The following is a 19,900-nucleotide window of genomic DNA, read 5'->3' as shown; positions in this document are numbered from 1 at the left end:
TGCCGCACGCGTGAAGGGATCACGCTCTGGAAAAGCCGAACTTCCGAGTTGTGGTGCGCAATTGCAATCCGACAATCAGCTGGCACTCATGCGCACGCTTGTTTTCAGCGCTGCCACGTGCGCGAAGGACAGCTGATCGTCGCGTGGACTTGCGCACCAGGAACCCAGAAGACAAAACAGGAGAAGGCCGCGCATGCCAGGCGATATGGTTTCACGGGCCACAGGTTCGGCCTCACGGTTCTATATTGTCCCAATCAAACTATGGTCCTTGACTTGGAACCAGTCATGTAGTGACCAAGTTACAACGGCACTGAAAATAGCGACTTACTACTAGTGTTCAGTCTTACAACCCTTGCAGCATCCTCAGGGTCATGTGATCAAAATTTGGACGCTTGGCGACAAAGGTCAGCGTTGCGAGTAACACCCCCCATCGAAAGCCGAAGTCCCCAGAAAACATGTTTATTGGAGACGTCGTATCTGCACAGCTAGCCAAGTTTCGCCATGGTTTTAGCCTAGTTAAAAAGAGCAAAGGTTTCCCTCCCCAAATGTAACAGGATACATATTTTCCAATAAAGTGGTTTGGCAATTCCTTAGGTCACTCCCTCCTCCTCCCAAATGCCACCTGTTGGGATGACCTTGGTTCCCACGAGAAAGTTCTTTTGTTTTGTCTATTAGTGAGCTGTCTACCCCCCCTCCCTTCCCAGACTTCATGACCACTATAACAGTGTTTCTCAACCTTGGCAACTTGAAGATGTCTGGACTTCAATTCCCAGAATTCCCCAGCCAGCGAATGCTGGCTGGGGAATTCTGGGACTTGAAGTCCAGACATCTTCAAGTTGCCAAGGTTGAGAAACACTGCACTATAAGGCTGCAGAAAATGGCTTCAGCCAGGTTCGCTTCAGAGTTGACCTCGAATTTATGATGTCCCAGGGTCACCTGATCCCTTTTTTCCGACCTTCCGACAAGGACAAGCAAGATTCACTTAACGACCAGGTCACTAGGGGAACCGCTGAAGCGCTTTGCTTAACAACTGCAGCAAGGAAGGTTGCAGAATGGGGCGAGAGTCGCCCGCCGAAGAACGGCCTTGCTTAGCAACAGAGCAGAAATATCACGCTCGGCTTTGGTCGCAAGTCAAGGATTGAGTCTCTCAGTCGCGAACACCTTTAAGATGGGCGGACTTCAACTCCCAGAATTCTCCGGCACTTTGCAATTGGTCAGCGTTACAATGGACCTCTCCGACGGTACTTAGGAGACCCATTTCCCCATGTTTGACGGCCACGTGACTGGCTGGGGAATTCTGGGAGTTGAAGTCCACCCCTCTTTCTTTCTTTCTTTCTTTTTTTAATAATATTTTTTTTTGTTACATAAACAACACATGCCCACACCAGTGGGGGAAAAAAAATCAAAAGACAAAAATCAAAAAACAAGGCAGAGGAAAAAAAAGAAAAAAAAGAAAAAACACAACAAGTATATGTTATAAACATGTTTTTGTGCATCTCTTCCATTAATTCATATTAATTCAAATATCTTAACTCAAATGTTTACCATATTAACATCATCATACCTCCACTTTTAGTTGACTACAGTTGTTTAAACATCCTTCATCCTTAACTATGCCAAAGATTTAATCCATAACCACATGCTAGCATTTCATTTACTTGTTTATAAAATCCTCCATTAACATCAAATCCTCATATCCTGTTTTAGCTAAACATCCATAATATTTAATACCAAAAATTCCATCGTCCATGTATATAGTTTATTATCATTCTCTTTTCTTTATGTAATTATATCGTATATCATAGCATTTTCCCCATATTAGTTAAGATTTAACTCTATATAGTTTTATTTTATTTTTTAATAGTGATAATTATTGTGATTAATAACCTTTATATATGGTCCAAAAATATTTCTAACCTTCCCTTCTCATATCCAATTATTATTTATCATATCAACTCCACATTATACCCATTTCCCCATGTTTGACAGCCACGTGACTGGCTGGGGAATTCTGGGAGTTGAAGTCCACCCCTCTTCCAAGTGGGCAGGGTTGAGAAACACTGCAGTAGAGTGAGATGCTGGATAGGTACCCAGAATGGTGATCTCCACCCAGCATTGCTGAGTGTGTAATCCATTCCAGCCCACCTCTTATCCAGCAGGATTCCTGTAAACTGGAGTTGAGGGAATCGTGAGGAACAAGCTAGATTTAAACTTGGATTTAATTGCTCCTGAATGCGGCAACACCACCATAGTGGAGGAGAAAAGCCAGTTGTTTTTAAAGGCGATGTTTGTCGATGGCCTTTTTCCTCTTTGTGAAGGGATTAGCCATTGGTAAGCTTCCTTTTAAGGTGCCACTGGCATTTTTTCAAAGAGGAAAGTCAAGTCTGTTTCGTATTTCATCTAGAATAGCAATAGCAATAGCAATAGCAGTAGACTTATATACTGCTTCATAGGGCTTTCAGCCCTCTCTAAGCGGTTTACAGAGAGTCAGCATATTGCCCCCAACAATCTGGGTCCTCATTTTACCCACCTCGGAAGGATGGAAGGCTGAGTCAACCCTGAGCCGGTGGGATTTGAACCGCTGAACTGCTGATCTAGCAGTAGCTTGCAGTGCTGCATTTAACCACTGCGCCACCTTGGCTAGAATACAGAAAAGTGATCATAAGCTTGGATCAAAGAAAAACCTTGTGTGTTTTCACATCTCTTTAAGCCAAATTGAAGAGGCCAGTGCTTGATTTAGCACAGAAGTCTCCAAACTGTAGAACTTCTTAAGATTTGTGGACTTTTAACTCCCAGAATTCTGGGAGTTGAAGGCCATAAGCCTTCAAATTCTGGGAATTAAAAGTCCACAGATCTTCAAATTCTGGGAATTAAAGCCCACAAGTCTTAAAATTCCAGGAATTAAAGCCTACAAGTCTTCAAATTGGGAGTTGAAGTTCACACGTCTTCAAATTGTGGGAATTCAAATTCCAGGAATTAAAGTCCATAGGTCTTCAATTTCTGGGAATTAAAGCCCACAAGTCTTCAAATTCTGGGAGTTGAAGTTCACACGTCTTCAAATTGTGGGAATTAAAATTCCGGGAATTAAAGCCCACAAGTCTTCAAATTCTGGGAGTTGAAGTCCACGCGGCTTCATAAGTTCTCAGCCATGCTGGCTGGTGAATTCCGGGAGTTGAAGTCCACAAGTCTTCAAGTGGCTCACTTTGGAGACCCCTGAGTTAATCGATTGCTGGAGCGCTCCCAATGCCACGTTCCTGGGTTGGGAGTTCCTTTGCCAGTGCCTCTGCAGGCGTGCAGAGTGCCTGGGGGCACCTGGCTGCTAACACTGCACTGCTTTGCACCTTTGAAAGTAACACAGATGTGTAATAGCAATAGCAGTTAGACTTCTATACCGCTTCATAGGGCTTTCAGCCCTCTCTAAGCGGTTTACAGAGTCAGCATATCGCCCCCACAGTCTGGGTCCTCAAGCTTCGTGCTTTTGGGAAGCCCAGGTGAAGCTACCTTCCTTGGAAAAGACCCAACTAAGGCTGCTGTTCCATCCCGAATGATTACGTGCCTCTGTAAAGAACGGTTTGTATTCTCTCTCCCCCTCCCTTCGCCAACTCAAGGCCAGAATCCCGCACAAGTGTGGGTTGCGTACAACGTGTGCCTTTCTTCAAAACACCGCCGGCTTTTATTTCCAGTTTTAAAACCCAGGTCTTTGGATGGCCAGAGAATAAAAAGAATAAAAAGGTTTGTTCCCTTCTGGCCTAGGAACCTCACAATGCATATAATTGGCATTCAGGGACTGGTGCAACTTATGCGTGGGCTTGGAAGTGGAGAGAGAGAGGGAGGCTCACGCTGGGATTTTATGCTTTGCAGCTTCAAAGGTATTACGGGCTTCGGTTTCTTCCTTGCCAGTAGCTCTGGGACTCTGCGGTTCATGCTGACGAGGGGGGAAAAAAATAGAAGTTTTAATTTTATTCTGCCTACGTGCTGCTTTTTTTTCTACGCCAAAGGAGGATGTGTCATCTCTATAGATCTTTTAGAATTGGGGTTGGTTTTTTCCCCCTTGTATCTTGGAAGAGGGGAGGACTGCAATTCCCAGAATTCCCCAGCCAGCGAACGCTGGACATACTGGTTTCACTGGGTGGGGAGGCAGGCAGAGAGGGCCCCCTACCATCTTGCATTATTATTTTATCAGATGGACCATTCAACATTTTGATTTTAAAAAGTCGTCTTGCAACTGAAGGTTCCTTGGTGCTCTTTTAAGCTTGCTTGTTTTCCCGGCAGATGTTTCATTAACCAAATTAGGCAATGTCGGCTGTGCTTGAGCACTGATGATGTTACCTAGTTTGGTCGTGAAACGTCGGCCAGGAAAAAAAAGCAAGCTCAGAGTAGCAAAGGAGCCCGCAGCCCTCCTCCTGATCCCGTTCTTCGCCTCCACTTCACCACTCCATCTTCTCCATTACTCCACACTTCCAGCACTGATGGTGTTACCTGGTTGGGTAATAAAACGTCTGCTACAAAACAGCCAAGTTCAGAGAGCACCAAGGACGTCGGAGTCCTTCTTATCCTCCTCCTGCTCTCCTCCCTCTCTGCAGTCCCCACTCCCTTCTATTCCTGATAATTATTACCTAGTTTGTTCATAAGAAAAACACCAAATTCAGAGAGCTCCAAGGACCCACAAAGTTGTCGTCCTTTCTGCAAACCTCATTCCCTTCTAGCACTGATGATGTTGCTCAGTTTGCTCATGAAATGTCTGCCAGGAAACAAGCAAGATCAGAGAGCACCAAGGACCACCCCATCTTCTTCCTCTTCTCTATCTTTTCTTCCTTTCTCTTCTTCCTTCTCTTTTCTTTCCTTCTCCCTTTCCTTCCTCCTCTTTACTTCCTCCTTTCTTTCTTTCCTTCTTTTTCTTACTTTCCTTCCTTCTTCCTTTCCTTCTTCCTTTCCTTCCTCCCTTCTTTTTCTTTCATTCCTTCCTTCTTTCTTTCTTTCCTTCCTTCTTTTTCTTACTTTCCTTCCTTCTTTCCTTCCTTCTCTTTCTTTCCTTCTTTCTTTCCTTCTCTTTCTTTCCTTCCTTCTTTCCTTCTTTTTCTTTCCTTCCTTCTTTTTCTTTCATTCCTTCCTCCTTTCTTTCTTTCCTTCTTTTTCTTACTTTCCTTCCTTCTTTCCTTCCTTCTCTTTCTTTCCTTCTTTCTTTCCTTCTCTTTCTTTCCTTCCTTCTTTCCTTCTTTTTCTTTCCTTCCTTCTTTTTCTTTCATTCCTTCCTTCCTTCTTTCTTTCCTTACTCCTCCTCCTCCACAAACCCCACTCTGTTCCAGCACTGATGGTATTACCTAGTTGGTTCCTGAAACGTCTGAAAGAAAACCGACAAGCCCAAGGAGAGCCCCACAAGGAACCCCCCCCCCCAACTCTCCATTGCAACCTCCAGCTACCCATATCGCTCTTGACGGGCAAATCTCGCCATTCTGCAGCAACCAGATGGCAAAGAGACAAATGATAATAATAATGGGGGGCCACAACCACGAGGGGGCGCTGAGTCGCCTCTTCGTGCACGTGCGCGCACTCCCCTAGCGGCCGCGGAGGGTACTGCAGCCTCATGAAACCCACCCACCCAGGAAAGCGGAGCCACCGTTTTCAGCCGCCTCTCCGAAGCGGGGCTCCGTACACACAATGTGCCGGCTTCGAAGACCCCACCCCACCCCCGCGCGGACGATGGGGCGCAGAAGCCCTTCCCGCCCCAGGCGGAACCAGCCGCCGCCGCCTCCTCATTCTCATGAAGGCGCTCAAAATGGCGGCGGGCCCCGCCCTCCTTGGCCCCGCCCCCCCTCCACCAGCCTCCCTCGGTGTCGATCGTTCGCTGGCGCAAGGCCTGCCGGGACGCGGGGAGGCGGGGCCCGGCGGCCGAGTGACGTTTGCGCAGGCGCGGCTCCTCCTCCTCCCCATTCCCCGACTGCTGTTCGTGCCGCTCGCCGGCCGCGCCTCGCTTCGTCCCGGTCCTCGCGGTGCGGATTTCGACGGCGGGTCGCGAGATGGGCGTCCGCATGGAGACCATCGCCCCCGGGGACGGTGAGCAGCGGCCCCCGCGCCTCCTCCCCCCCTCCCCCGCCCCTCCCCTCCCAGGCTGGGTTGGGGAGGGGTCGTGGGTTGGGCGGGGGTCTCCTCGACTCCCCCTCCTCGGCTCCCCCCTTGACTGTCTCTTCTTCTCCCCCCCCCCGCAGGGAGGACCTTCCCCAAGCGCGGCCAGACCTGCGTGGTGCACTACACGGGTGAGTGAAGGGGGAGGGGAGGAATTGGGGAGGGGGAGGAATTGGGGAGGGGAGGGGGGTCTCTCTCCAAAGGGAGGGGAGGGGGAGCCTTGAAAGGCGCCCTTCAGGGTCTTCCTCCGGAATGGGGTGGGGGGTCCTTCCTTCTTGCCATCATGCCCAACCGGGTGGGGGTCCTGGAAGGGCCTGGGGAGGGGCAGCTGTCAGGTGGGGGTCCTGCTTGGATAGAAGCCCCCTCCCCTCCCCACCTCCCCCAGGAGGACACACTGGCAAAAATATAGGGACATATACAACCTTGGTGCCCAACACAACACACACACAGATACACTCACACATTCACCCCTGACCTCCCCCCACACTCACACAAACACACTCTCTCTCTCCCCCCTGACGTCCCCCCCTCACTCACACTCTTACACACTCCCCTCTGACATCCTCTCCCCCCTGATCTCCCCCCCTCACTCACACACACTCACACACTCCCCTCTGACATCCTCCCTCTCTCTCTCTCTCTCTCTCTCTCTCACACACACACACACACACACACACACACACACAACCACTCTCCCCCCTGGCCTCCCCCCTCACTCACACACTCCCCCCTTGACATCCTCCCCCCCCTCTCTCTCACACACACACACTCTTATCCACACAGAGAAATACACAATCCTGACATTTTGTCCCCCCTCCCCTGTTCTTTTGGCATCTTGCCTCCCCCAACACACACACACACACACACACACACACAAGCACCTCTGGCACCTGGACCCTTCTGATCCAGACTGGCACTCCTGGACCTTGGCCATGCTGGCAGCCTCCCATTCAACCCCCCCCCCCCACCGCTTCCTTCCTCGCCTGCCAGGTGCGGCGCCTGGGTGCCCCTGCTCCGCCCTCTCCGCCATGCCCCACGGCTGCCTTGGGCTGGCATGGGAGGAGGACCTCCCCCCCACCCCAAGCCCTGAACCTCCCTCCCTCCCTCCCTTAATGATGGAATTTTTTCCCTTCCTGCCACTCACGGGCACCGTCCTCCCTCCCTTGTGACTCTCTTAATGGCGCTTTCCTCTCTCTCCTGGTGCCCTGTTTTCTCGTGCCCTGTTCCGTGTTGTGTGGATTTGTGCTTTCCAGCCTTGCTCTTCAGTACTGGGGTGTGTGTTTGTATGTGTGTGACTGGAATGTACACCCCCCCCCCCGGGGGGGAAAAAAATCCACATTCCTGATCCAAAACGTTGTGCTTTTTAAGAGCTGCTTCATTGCTGCTTCCGTCTCCGGCTTGAGAAAAATCCTGATTTTTCCTCAGCCAGCAGTTAGCAAAGTTGTGATGGTTGCGTTTCTCCCCTCCCCCCCCCCGTCTCCCCCCACCCCCGCTTTTGCATCCCCTTTTCCTCAATTTTATTCTTATTTGCACAATGCAGCTTCTGCTCTCTTTCTTGACAGCCCGTGTTGCTTAGTAATCCATCCTGCAAGTTATTTTTATTTTTTTTAAAGCGCTTGTTATAATCATTTTCGCTAGGGGAGGAATTGCACCCTCGGAAATGGTGGAGCTGCCCAGATTCATTTTATGTGCAAGATATTATTCTGACCTGCTGAGGTTTTTTTTAGCCTTACTCCCTGGAAAACCCCTTTTGCAAACGATCTTCCTCTCTGAATCTTAATTTTTGCTCCTTTTAATTTATTTGTATTTATTGAACCTACATGCTGCCCATCTTCTTCGCTGTCCAGAAGTGAGTAAAACGTTGGTGAAAAGGCACACATTGCTATAGCAACCTTGAAACCGAGATGGTTAGGAAGTGATTCTGCCCCCGATACAGAAAATTAGACGCGATTAAGGCTTGGCCTTCATTCTAGGAAGCTTTTTATCTGTAAAATAAACAATAAGAGGAGGAATTTTTCCATTGCCTTGTTTATCTTCCTGCTTCCTTCGGATGATCTCCCCGATGTCCGTGGAGGCTTTGAATGTGCCGAAAAGCACATTTTTCCATGTTACTTTCTTCGGCAGGTGATTGTTTTCAAAGCTGGGGTGGGGCTGACAGTTAATATGTCGATGGGAGAGTTCTTGTTGACTTCATAGTCTGTAGGAATTTCCTTAGGAATAGAGTAGAGCTGGAAGGGACCTTGGAGGTCTTCTAGTCCAGCCCCCGGCTCAAGCAGGAGAACCTATACCCGTGATGGGGAATCTATGACACCATTTTTTTCCAGGCTTTTTTTTCCCCAGGGCATTTTGGGGGCTTCTGGGGGGCATTTTAGGCCATTTCCCAAGTGTTTTTGAGGTGTTTTCAGGACATTTTTCAGGCTGTTTTTACACCCCCAAAAACGAGCCTAAAAACGGCTTGCAAACAGCCTAAAAACGGCTTGCAAACAAGCATCTGTGCACCGACCTGCTTGTGTTCAGGTTTCTGGTGCTGTGACACGTGTGAAGACCAGCTGGCTGGCACACGCATAACACACCAGCCAGCTGGTCTTTCGGTTTTTGGCGCTCCGACGTGGTGTGCATGCACAAGTGTTCGGATTTGGGCACTCGGTACCGAAAAGCTTCGCCATCACTGACCTATTGCGTCTCAGACAAGTGACAGTCCAGTTTCTTCTTAACCTGGACAAGGTCCCGGTCTGTTTCTAGGATTGTGGTTACGAAGCATCAAATCCGCATATAGAGAGTAGAAATAGCAATAGCAGTTAGACTTATATACCGCTTCATAGGGCTTTCAGCCCTCTCTAAGCGGTTTACAGAGTCAGCATATCGCCCCCAACAACAATCTGGGTCCTCATTTCACCCACCTCGGAAGGATGGAAGGCTGAGTCAACCTTGAGCCGGTGAGATTAGAACCGCTGAACTGCAGATAACAGTCAGCTGAAGTGGCCTGCGGTGCTGCACCCTAACCACTGCGCCACCTCGGCTCTTCAGAAAGCTGAATAGCAGATTCGAAAGGGACCTTGGAGGTCTTCTAGTCCAAATTCTGACTCAAGCAGGAGATCCTATTCTACGTCTTTCCAATCTCTTCTTGAAAACTTCCAGTGATGGAGCATTCACAACCTCTGGAGGCAACATCTGTTCCACTGATTGATTGTTCTGACTGTCAGGAAGTTTCTCCTGAGTTCTGAGTTGCTTCTCTCCTTGATTAGTTTCCACCCATTGCTTCTTGTTCTGCCTTCAGGTGCCTTGGAGAATAGTTTGACTCCCTCTTCTTTGGGGCAACCCCTGAGATATTGGAAGACTGCTATCATGTCTCCCCTAGTCCTTATTTCTATTAAACTAGAGATACCCAGTTCCTCCAACCGTTCTTCGTATGTTTGAGCCCCCAGTCCCCTAAAGATTGAAGGGCCCAACCTCCAAGCGTTGAAATTTAATTGGACCTTCAAAATACCTTTTGATCTGGGGAGAAGAATCCTCTCTGGATGGCTTCTTTATCTTAACCCCCTCCGTAACACCCTCTCACCTAAGAGAAGAGTCCATGCATGATACATAAGGAGTCAGAAGATGGGGGATTTTGGGGTGTGCCATGAAATTCCAAGCCCTAAATCACAGATTTAGGAATTCTCTTTGGGTTTTCTTGCATGTTCTTTTTGTGGTGGCCCCTCACAGCTTCATCGGTGGACTGAAGTCCGGATGGAATCTAGGAAGGAACCTCACATATCTTAGTATTCAAAATGGCTATCAATGGCTTAGAACAAGGGGGTCTCCAACCTTGGCAGCTTTAAGCCTGGGGGACTTCAACTCTCAGAATTTACCCAGCCAGCAAAGCTTGGAGTCTTGGGGACGCAGTGGTTAAGACGCTGAGCTTGTCGATCAGAAAGGTCGGCCGTTCGGCGGTTCGAATCCTTAGCACCGTGTAACGGAGTGAGCTCCAGTTACTTGTCCCAGCTTCTGCCAACCTAGCAGTTGGAAAGCATGTAAAAATGCAGTTCGAAAGCATGTAAAAATGCAAGTAGGAAAATAGGAGCCACCTTTGGTGGGAAAGTAACAGTGTTCCGGGCGCCTTCGGCGTTGAGTCATGCCGGCCACATGACCACGGAGACGTCTTCGGACAGCGCTGGCTCTTCGGCTTTGAAACGGAGATGAGCACCGCCCCCTAGAGTCGGGAACGACTAACACATCTGTGCAACCTTTACCTATATACAAATTATCATTACTTATATAAAAGTAGCTTGCCTTGTCATTATTTGTGGGAGTAAGAAAAAAAAAGTTTTTGTCCTCTCTGGCCCCCAGGCTTCCGCAGAGCTGTGGAAGGCCTGTTTTTTTGCAAAATGGGGGCATTTTTGCCTTCTTCCAGCCTGCTGAAGCTTGCAAAGTGCTGCTGGGGGAAGGCAAAAACGTCTCCTTTTGCGAAAAATGGCCCAGTTTTTGCAAAAAATGGGATGCAGGGACAGGGCTTCGGGATGCCAAAAATGGCTGTATTTGGTGTATAAGGCGCACCGACATTTCCACGCTCTTTTAGGTGTGGAAAAGGTGCGTCTTATACTCTGAAAAATACGGCATTTTGACGCAATCGATCAGGCAGTATTATAATTTTGTGGCTGGGGTTTAGAAGCCCCTCTGGAGAGCTGCAGCAAAATGGAGCCTCTAGCTTTGCTGGTTCACCCACCCACCAGAACCCAGCTGGAAAGCAGGCTGGAAAAACGAACAGCAGAGGCCGCTTGGAAGGAAGAAGAGTTCTTGGAGGTGTGGAGCTAATTCAGGAAGAAGAGCCCACGGGATGGGCCAGGCCAGGTTGTCCGTAGATGGCCGGATGATCACCGGAGGACATTAGGTTGAGGGACGGTGAACCTAGCTAGCTTTGCCCAGTCTATCCTCCGTCTCTCATCACAAGCTAAGGAAGAACTTGGAGACGGTAGAGGGCATCAGGTTGAGGGAAGTCCATCCGTCTGTCTGTCTATCTTTGCCTATATCTCTATCATCTATCTGTGTCTCTCTATCTCTCTGTATCTATTATCGGACATCCATCCATCCATCCATCCATCTATCTATCTATATCTGCCGATATCTCTATCATCTATCTGTCTTTCTGTATCTATTATCGGACATCAATCCATATCTATATCTATCTATCTATCTATCTATCTATCTATCTATCTATCTATCTATCTATCTATCTATCATCTATCTATCATCTATCTATCTATCTATCTATCTATCATCTATCATCTATCATCTATCTATCTATCTATCTATCTATCTATCTATCTATCTATCTATCTATCTATCTATCTATCTATCTATCTATCTCTGCCTATATCTCTATCTATCTGTGTTTCTCTGCCTTTATTATCGGACATCCATCCATATCTACCTACCTACCTCTCTCTCTCTCTCTCTCTCTCTCTCTCTCTCTCTCTCTCTCTCACTCACTCTCTCACACACACACACACACCTGTCTGTCTGTCTTTATTAACGGACATACCTACCTACCTACCTACCTACCTCTCTCTCTCTCCTATCTATCTATCTATCTATCTATCTATCTATCTATCTATCTATCTATCCATCCATTTATCCATCTATCTATCTCTATATCTATCTATCTATCTATCTATCTATCTATCTATCTATCTATCTATCTATCTATCTATCTATCTATATCTGCCTATATCTCTATCTGTGTCTGTCTGTCTTTATTATCGGACATCCATCCATATCTATCTAGCTATCTATCCTCTCTCTCGCTCTGTCATCTATCTGCAATAAAAATATAAATCACAGTTAAAATTACGGTAAAAAGATGGGGAGGGAGGGGACATGGTATGCAGTGGGGGGGGATGGGATCTCCTTTTGGCCCATCCCCCCCTCCAGTGGGCAATTCCCCCATTGGGGGTCCAGCTGGCTGAGCCAGGTTTCAGAAAAAGTCAGGAGGTGGGGAAGGCATATTTCTCTCCCCTCCAAGATGTTCAAAAGGGCACTACCCATGGCAGATTGGGGTACTCTGATGCTTTTTTGATGGGGGGGGGCACCTGAATGTCCCCTAATGCATGGCCTTCAGCCTTCCCCCCTTCCCATATCTGTCCATGAATGGGAAACACGTCGGTTTCTTCTCCCAAGAACAGCGGCCCAGACCGCCCCCCCGCTTCCCCCCTCCCCCAAAGAGTGGTTTCTTCCCAGCTCCTCTTTGCTTCTCTCCCCCCCTCCCTCTGCCTCCCCCCTCCCGCCCACCAGCCTCCATCTGTTCCGCTTCCCTTCCTCCCTGCTGCCGCTGGGTGGGGAAAGGAAATGAGGAGGCTGCTTCTGGGCCAGCAGGAAGAACAGAGGGGAGGAGTGGGGGCTGGCAGAGGACCAGGTGGGTGTTGGGGGGGGGGAGAGAAAGGAGGGTCAGATGCTGCCTTCTCCTGTCACTGTCCTCCTCCCCCCTCCCTTCTAGCACTGAAGATGTTCCCTAGCTGGGCCATGAAATATCTGCAATATCTTCTGATTCTGATTCTTCTTCTTCTTCTGATTCTTCTTCTGATTCTTCTTCTTCTGATTTTTCTTCTTCTTCCTTTCTTCTTCTTCCTCCTCCTCCTCCTTCTTCATCCTCCTCCTCCCCCTTCTTCTTCTTCCTTCTTCTTCTTCTTCCTCCTCCTCCTCCTTCTTCTTCCTCCTTCTTCTTCTTCCTCCTCCTTCTTCTTTCTTCTTCTTCTTCTTCTTCTTCTTCTTCTTCTTCTTCTTCTTCTTCTTCTTCTTCTTCTTCCTCCTCCTTCTTCTTCCTCCTTCTTCCTCCTTCTTCTTCTTCCTCCTCCTTCTTCCTCCTCCTCCTCCTTCTTCTTCCTCCTTCTTCTTCTTCCTCCTTCTTCTTCCTCCTTCTTCTTCCTCCTTCTTCTTCCTCCTTCTTCTTCTTCCTTCTTCTTCTTCTTCCTCCTCCTCCTCCTTCTTCTTCCTCCTCCTTCTTCTTCCTCCTCCTCCTCCTTCTTCTTCCTCCTTCTTCCTCCTTCTTCTTCCTTCTTCTTCTTCTTCTTCTTCTTTCTTCTTCGACTTCTTCTGATTGATTCTTCTTCTGATTGATTCTGATTCTGATTCTTCCTCCTCCTTCTTTCTTCTTCTCTGCTCCTCCTCCATCTCCATTCCCACTCCCTCCTACCACTAATGATGTTACCTAGTTTGGCAATGAAAGCAATGGGTGGAAACTAATCAAGGAGAGAAGCAACCTAGAACTAAGGAGAAGCTTCCCGACAGGGGAGAACCATTAATCCGTGGAACAACTTGCCTCTGGAAGTTTGTGGCTGCCCCAACACTGGAGGTCTTTAAGAAGAGTTTGGATAGCTGTTTGTCTGAACTGGTGTGGGGTTTCCTGCTTGAGCAGGGGGCTGGGCTAGAAGACCTCCAAGGTCCCTTCCGACTCTGTTATTCTGTTATTCATTCCTGGTGGCCCACGGCCTTCGCAGGCTCTGGTGGGCATCCAGCCAAGCAGGGCAGAGTGAATGAGAAACACCAGCCTGCCGATTGCCTTGAAAAAAAAACTCTCAGCTTCCAACTTGCACGCATACACAAACACAATTGTCGACCCGAGATACAGGTCCCATTTGTGGGGCTGTTGCCTCTTGTTTTGCTTTGAATTCCTCCTGTCTTTTACGCTGCTGGGTTCTTCATGGAAGTCTTCAGCCACGCGGAAGGAGACTTTGACAGAGAAAGTCCCATTCATGTTGGGGGCCGGAAGGCCAGCGGCAAGATGGGTGACCAGCAGATTTAATAAATGTAATAATTTAGGTAAGCATGGGTGTGAAACAAAGGGTTTCTTGCGTGACCAAACCAGGCAAATATCTTGCTGGAAATCCATGGAATAGAACAGTGTTTTTCAACCTTTTTTGTGCAAAGGCACACTTTTTTCATGAAAAAAATCACGAGGCACACCACCATTAGAAAATGTTAAAAAATTTTAACTCTGTGCCTATATTGACTATATATAAAGTAATTCTCCCATGGCACACCTTACACTATGTCACGGCACACTAGTGTGCTGTGGCACAGTGGTTGAAAAACACTGGAATAGAATAACAAGAGTTGGAAGAGACCTCGGAGGTCTTCTAGTCCAACCCACTGCCTAGGCAGGAAACCCTACACCACTTCAGGCAAATAGTTTTTCTTAAAGACAAATCTCTTCTTAAAGACTTCCAGTGTTGGAGCATTCACAACTTCTGGAGGCAAGCAGTTCCACTGGTTAATTGTCCTTAGTATCTGGAATTTCCTCCTTAATTCCACGTTGCTTCTCTCCTTGATTAGTTTCCACCCATTGCACCTTGTCCTGCCTTCAGGTGCTTTGGAGAATAGCTTGACTCCCTCTTCTTTGTGGCAACCCCTGAGATATTGGAAGACTCCCATCATGTCTCCCCTGGTCCTTCTTTTCATTAAACTCGACATACCCAGTTCCTGCAACCGTTCTTCATATGTTTTAGCCTCCAGTCCCCTAATCCTCTTTCTTGCTCTTCTCTGCCCTCTCTTGTCATTCAATCTTTCAAGTACTTTCCCTTCTTCCTCCCTCTTGTTCTATATATCTAAAAACTAGGACAATAAGAAGGATTAATTTAGTTACGGGGCCTTTGCAGAAATGATTTGCAGGCAAGGATCAGGAGTTCCCAAGACGTCCCCGCAGACTTCCTGGCTGAAATGGAACGTAGAACAAAAGATTCAGGTAGTCGCCGACTTGCGGCCGTATTTTTTGCCCCATTTTACGACTTTCCTCGCCACGTTTGTTAAGCGGGCCGCTGCAGGTATTAAATTTGGTAACCCGTTGGCTAAGCAAATCCGGCTTCCCCATTGACTTGCCTTGTCCAACCGTCGTAAATACGAATCAGTTGCCCCTTAATTAAGAGCCGATGTGGCGCAGTGGTTAGGGTGCAGTACTGCAGGCCACTTCAGCTGACTGCTATCTGCAGTTCGGCTGTTCAAATCTCACCGGCTCAAGGTCGACTCAGCCTTCCATCCTTCCGAGGTGGGTGAAATGAGGACCCAGACTGTGGGGACGATATGCTGACTCTGTAAACCGCTTAGAGAGGGCTGAAAGCCCTATGAAGCGGTATATAAGTCTAAATGCTATTGCTATTAATTGCATGACAACGGTCATAAGTTTGAAAAATGACCCCGCAGGGCTGTTGTAGCTGGTCACTAAGCAAGAGAACGTATTCAATAGAAAACCGATAAATCATAAATCATAAAGCGTGTAGAATAACACAAGGGCGGCCTAAGGTGCTTAGCGTGGATTGCTGCTGTTCTCACACGCCGCACAGCTGCACCAGCTGCAAAAATAGATCAGCAAAACACAGACCAGTAGATATACGTATATCCTTGGCGACGGAGAGTTTGCGACCCTTGTTCACACTTAACAACCGTTGCAGCATCCACCAGGGTCACGGGATCAAGATTCACTTTGGCAACCAGGGTGGATAAAAACCGATGGTTTAAAAAAATAAATAAATCAGATTTGTTAAAAGATTCGCCTGCTGCCCGCCACGCCCATCACCTTGTGGTGTCCCTGCCGCATCACCAGCTGTCCCATTAAAGTGAATGGGACGTTCGGTGAGTCAACAGCGGATCAGAAATGACAGCTGCTCTTTAAAAATTATAATTTAAATCGGGTCAGTTTAAATCAAGCCTTTTTACTAGTGATTTAAATCATGATTTGAATTGTGGTTTAAATCATGATTTGAATTGTGGTTTAAATCGTGATTTGAATTGTGGTTCAAATCGTGATTTGAATTGTGGTTCAAATCGTGATTTGAATTGTGGTTCAAATCGTGATTTGAATTGTGGTTCAAATCTTGATTTGAATTGTGATTCAAATCGTGATTTGAATTGTGGTTCGAATCGTGATTTGAATTGTGGTTCGAATCGTGATTTGAATTGTGGTTCGAATCGTGGTTTGAATTGTGGTTCGAATCGTGATTTGAATTGTGGTTTAAATTGACTTGCTTTAAATCGTGACTTAAATCAACTTGCTTTAAATCAAATCCACCCTGTTGGCAACTGGTAAATACTCACAGTAAACTTCACAATCTTCCTAGCCATCTCCCAACAACGACCAACTCAAGGAGACAGAGTGGATTCACCTAGCGACCGCATGATTCGCTTAACAACAGGCAACGGTCGGCTTGGCAAGTGCGGCAAATAAATAATCGGACATGACTCGCTTATCAGCCGCCTTGCTTAGCGACGGAAATGCTGGTCTCACTTGTGGTCATAAGGCGAGGACTTACCTGTGTAAGCTTTTCCTTAAGAGCCAAGGTGGCACAGTGGTTAAATGCAGCACTGCAGGCTACTGCTAGATCAGCAGGTCAGCGGTTCAAATCTCACCGGCTCAGGGTTGACTCAGCCTTCCATCCTTCCGAGGTGGGTAAAATGAGGACCCAGATTGTTGGGGGCAATATGCTGACTCTCTGTAAACCGCTTAGAGAAGCCTGAAAGGCCTATGAAGCGGTATATAAGTCTACTGCTATTGCTATTGCTATTCCTGAAGGGCGAGAACTTGGGACGAAAGCTTGCTGGAGTTGGCGGCCTTCCCATTGGCTTCTGGCCCTCATGGCTGAATCTCGCTTGGGGGAATCTTCCGTTGGGAGTTCCAGAACAATTAACCGCTGGAATGACCTGCCTCTTGGAAGTCGAGGGTTTGGAGGGCTTTGAGAAGAGATTGGGCCGCTATTTATCTGAGATTGTATAGAGTTTCCTGCTTGAGCAGGGGGTTGGACTAGAAGACCTCCAAGGTCACCTTCCAATTCTTTAATTCCGTAAGGGTCTCCTGCTTGAACGGGTTGGCATCTAGATGACCTCTGAGGTCCCCTTCCTACTCTCTATGGAGCATCTCAGTCCTCCAGGTCATGGTTGCCCCAGAGGTGCTTTGGGCGATGCTTGGGTCCCTTCCTCCTCTCTTGTAATTCTGTAAGGGTCTCCTACTCCAGCAGGGGGCTGGACTAGAAGACCTCTAAGGTCCTTGTTCTGTTATTCTGTCTCTCTCCCACACTACGTCTCGAGTGTCCTTGTCCTAAACCCCAGTCCTTCTCTTCCCCCGTCTCTGAATTCTCCCCCAGCTCCTCCTCCTTCCTGCAGCTCCTCTCTGCTTCCTCTGGCTGCTCGAAGGGGGGGGGGGATAAAAAAGCTTCCTTTTGCTCCTCCCCGCAGGCATGCTGGAAGACGGGAAGAAATTTGACTCGTCTCGCGACCGGGGCAAGCCGTTCAAGTTCGTGATGGGCAAACAGGAAGTAATCCGCGGCTGGGAAGAAGGGGTCGCCCAGGTAGGGTGGTAGTGCTGGAGGCCAGGAGAAGATCTTGCTGACCCACCATCCATCCATCTATCATCTGTCTGTCTGTCTGTCCTTCCATCCATTCATCCATCTATCATCTGTCTGTCTCTGTCCTTCCATCCATCCACTTACCCATCCATCCATCTATCATCTGTCTGTCTGTCTGTCCTTCATTCATCCACCTACCCATCCGTCTGTCTGTCTCTGTCCTTCCATCCATCCACTTACCCACCCACCCATCCATCTATCGTCTGTCTGTCTGTCCTTCCATCCATTCATCCATCTATCATCTGTCTGTCTGTCTGTCTCTGTCCTTCCATCCATCCACTTACCCATCCATCTATCATCTGTCTGTCTGTCTGTCCTTCCGTCTATTCATCCACCTACCCATCCGTCTGTCTGTCTGTCCTTCCATCCACCTACCCTTCAACTCATCCATCTATCGTCTGTCTGTCCTTCCATCCATCCATCCATTCATCCATCTATCATCTATCTGTCTGTCTCTGTCCTTCCATCCATCCACTTACCCACCCACCCACCCATCCATCCATCTATCGTCTGTCTGTCCTTCCATCCATTCATCCACCTACCCATCCGTCTGTCTGTCCTTCCATCCACCTACCCCTCAACTCATCCATCTATCATCTGTCTGTCAGTCCTTCCATCCATCCATTCATCCATCTATCATCTGTCTGTGTGTCTGTCCTTCCATCCACCTACCCTCAACTCATCCATCTATCATCTGTCTGTGTGTCCTTCCATCCATTCATCCATCTATCATCTGTCTGTCTCTGTCCTTCCATCCATCCACTTACCCACCCACCCACCCATCCATCTATCTATCATCTGTCTCTCTGTCTGTCCTTCCATCCATTCATTCATCCACCTACCCATCCGTCTGTCTGTCTGTCCTTCCATCCACCTACCCTCAACTCATCCATCTATCGTCTGTCTGTCCGTCCATCCATCCATCCATCCAAGTTTGGAGGCAGGAGACAATTGAATCCAGGGTAGTGTGTTCTCAACCTTGGGAGATGGGGGGACTGTTGTGGCCTGCCAGAGGCCATTCGAGCTGGCAGTAGATTCGGACAGTGAGGAGGTTGGGGGGGAACCTGGGCCAGTCCTGGAGTCTGGAGAAGGCTCTGAGGAGGGCTCTGTGTCGGAGGCAGAGAAGGGGCCAGAGCCGTCTGACAGTTATCAGCTGCCTTCGGAGTCAGACATCAGTGAGGCAGAAGAACAGGTGGAGCCTGTTCCCAGTGTGCACATGCGCAGAGTTGCCAGACGAAGGGAACAGCGAAAGAACAGGGGTAAACTTGGGAGTGAGGCCACAGGTGGACGGTGAATGGCCCCTCCCAGAGGAAATAAAAGAGGAGTGAAAGGGGAGTGGAGTTTGCAGGAGACCATTAGTTCGCTTCATTGGTTCGTGACTCTCCGAGACTCTTGGCCAAGTTCTGCAGAGATCGGCTTGGCAGTTCTCCAAGCCAGATTAAGTCTGTGACCGTAAATCCTCCCTTGAAAAACTTTGATGGATGTGAATGAGCAGAATTCACCGGGAATTAATAAAAGGGTTCTTTTGTCCAGACAAGGAGTTTGCTTCAGGCTCTCAGGAAGCCTCGCTCAGAACATGGACTTCAACTCCTGGAATTCCCCAGCTAGCATGGAGGGGATTTCGACGGGGCACCTAATTTGCCAGGGCATGGTGCCCTGGCACTGCCACAAACAGACAAGCGGCTGGCAGAGGCCAGAGTATCTCTCCACCCTCTTCATTTTTGTTCGACCAAAGGTGTGTCTTGGTGGGTGCACACCTTGGCATCAAGGACTCTGTGGGGGGCCCTTGATGCTCTCTGAGCTTGGGGACATCTCAAGACCCAGCTAGGTAACGTCATCGGTGTTAGGAGGTGATCAAAAGCCTAATGAAGGAACCGCGGGAGAATCCTCCCTCCGACACTGACGGGGCGAGCGCCACTTGTAGATGAACAGGGAGCAAACCCCTTCTCCCTTCTAGCACTGATGATGTTGCCTCTGTGGGTCATGAGACATCTCTTGGAGATGTCTCACGACCCACAGAGGCAACATCATCAGTGCTAGAAGGGAGAAGGGGTCAGCGCAGATCAGCCGGCTGGCAAGGGAATTCTGAGAGTTGGAAGTCCACACATCTGCAAGGGCCCAAGCTTGAGAAACACCAATCCTGAGTTAACTCTAATCCTCCCATCCACATGATCTCTACATACTTGGTGTCAGGCCTGCAATTATATCCCTTTTAGAATTTTGGCCTGCCACGCTTTCTCTTATTTCGTTATGCTGTTTCATTAGTATAGTTGATGGGAGGGGGGAATAGACACGAGTAGGATTGTGGAATGTATTGTTGTCATTCTTTACTAGAAGCCAAGGTTCATCTTTTGTCTCCGCACTTTTACACCTGACCGGAAGCAGCTGGGTGTGGATGCCAGCGTGGAGGA

The 19,900-nt window shown here is 48.4% G+C and overlaps 1 protein-coding gene across 1 annotated transcript in view; it reads left to right on the top strand.

The window, feature by feature from the left end:
• The first annotated feature begins 5,916 nt into the window (after positions 1 to 5,916).
• FKBP1A (FKBP prolyl isomerase 1A) overlaps positions 5,917 to 19,900 on the top strand; it is a 57,202-nt gene continuing 43,218 nt past the window's right edge. Inside the window, exons 1-3 of the mRNA XM_087720648.1 lie at positions 5,917 to 6,054; positions 6,207 to 6,254; positions 17,320 to 17,432. Of these exons, the coding sequence (XP_087576774.1) occupies positions 6,018 to 6,054; positions 6,207 to 6,254; positions 17,320 to 17,432 (198 nt within the window). The 5' untranslated portion in view covers positions 5,917 to 6,017. The remainder of the gene's footprint in view (positions 6,055 to 6,206; positions 6,255 to 17,319; positions 17,433 to 19,900) is intronic.

This window comes from Thamnophis sirtalis, unplaced genomic scaffold, assembly GCF_051295495.1.
Source record: "Thamnophis sirtalis isolate CommonGarterSnake01/CBP01778 unplaced genomic scaffold, rThaSir2_p1.2 scaffold_7, whole genome shotgun sequence".
NCBI lineage: Eukaryota > Metazoa > Chordata > Lepidosauria > Squamata > Natricidae > Thamnophis > Thamnophis sirtalis.
The sequence above is the reverse complement of the archived record's forward strand: the minus strand, read 5'-3'. Positions and strand labels throughout refer to the sequence as shown.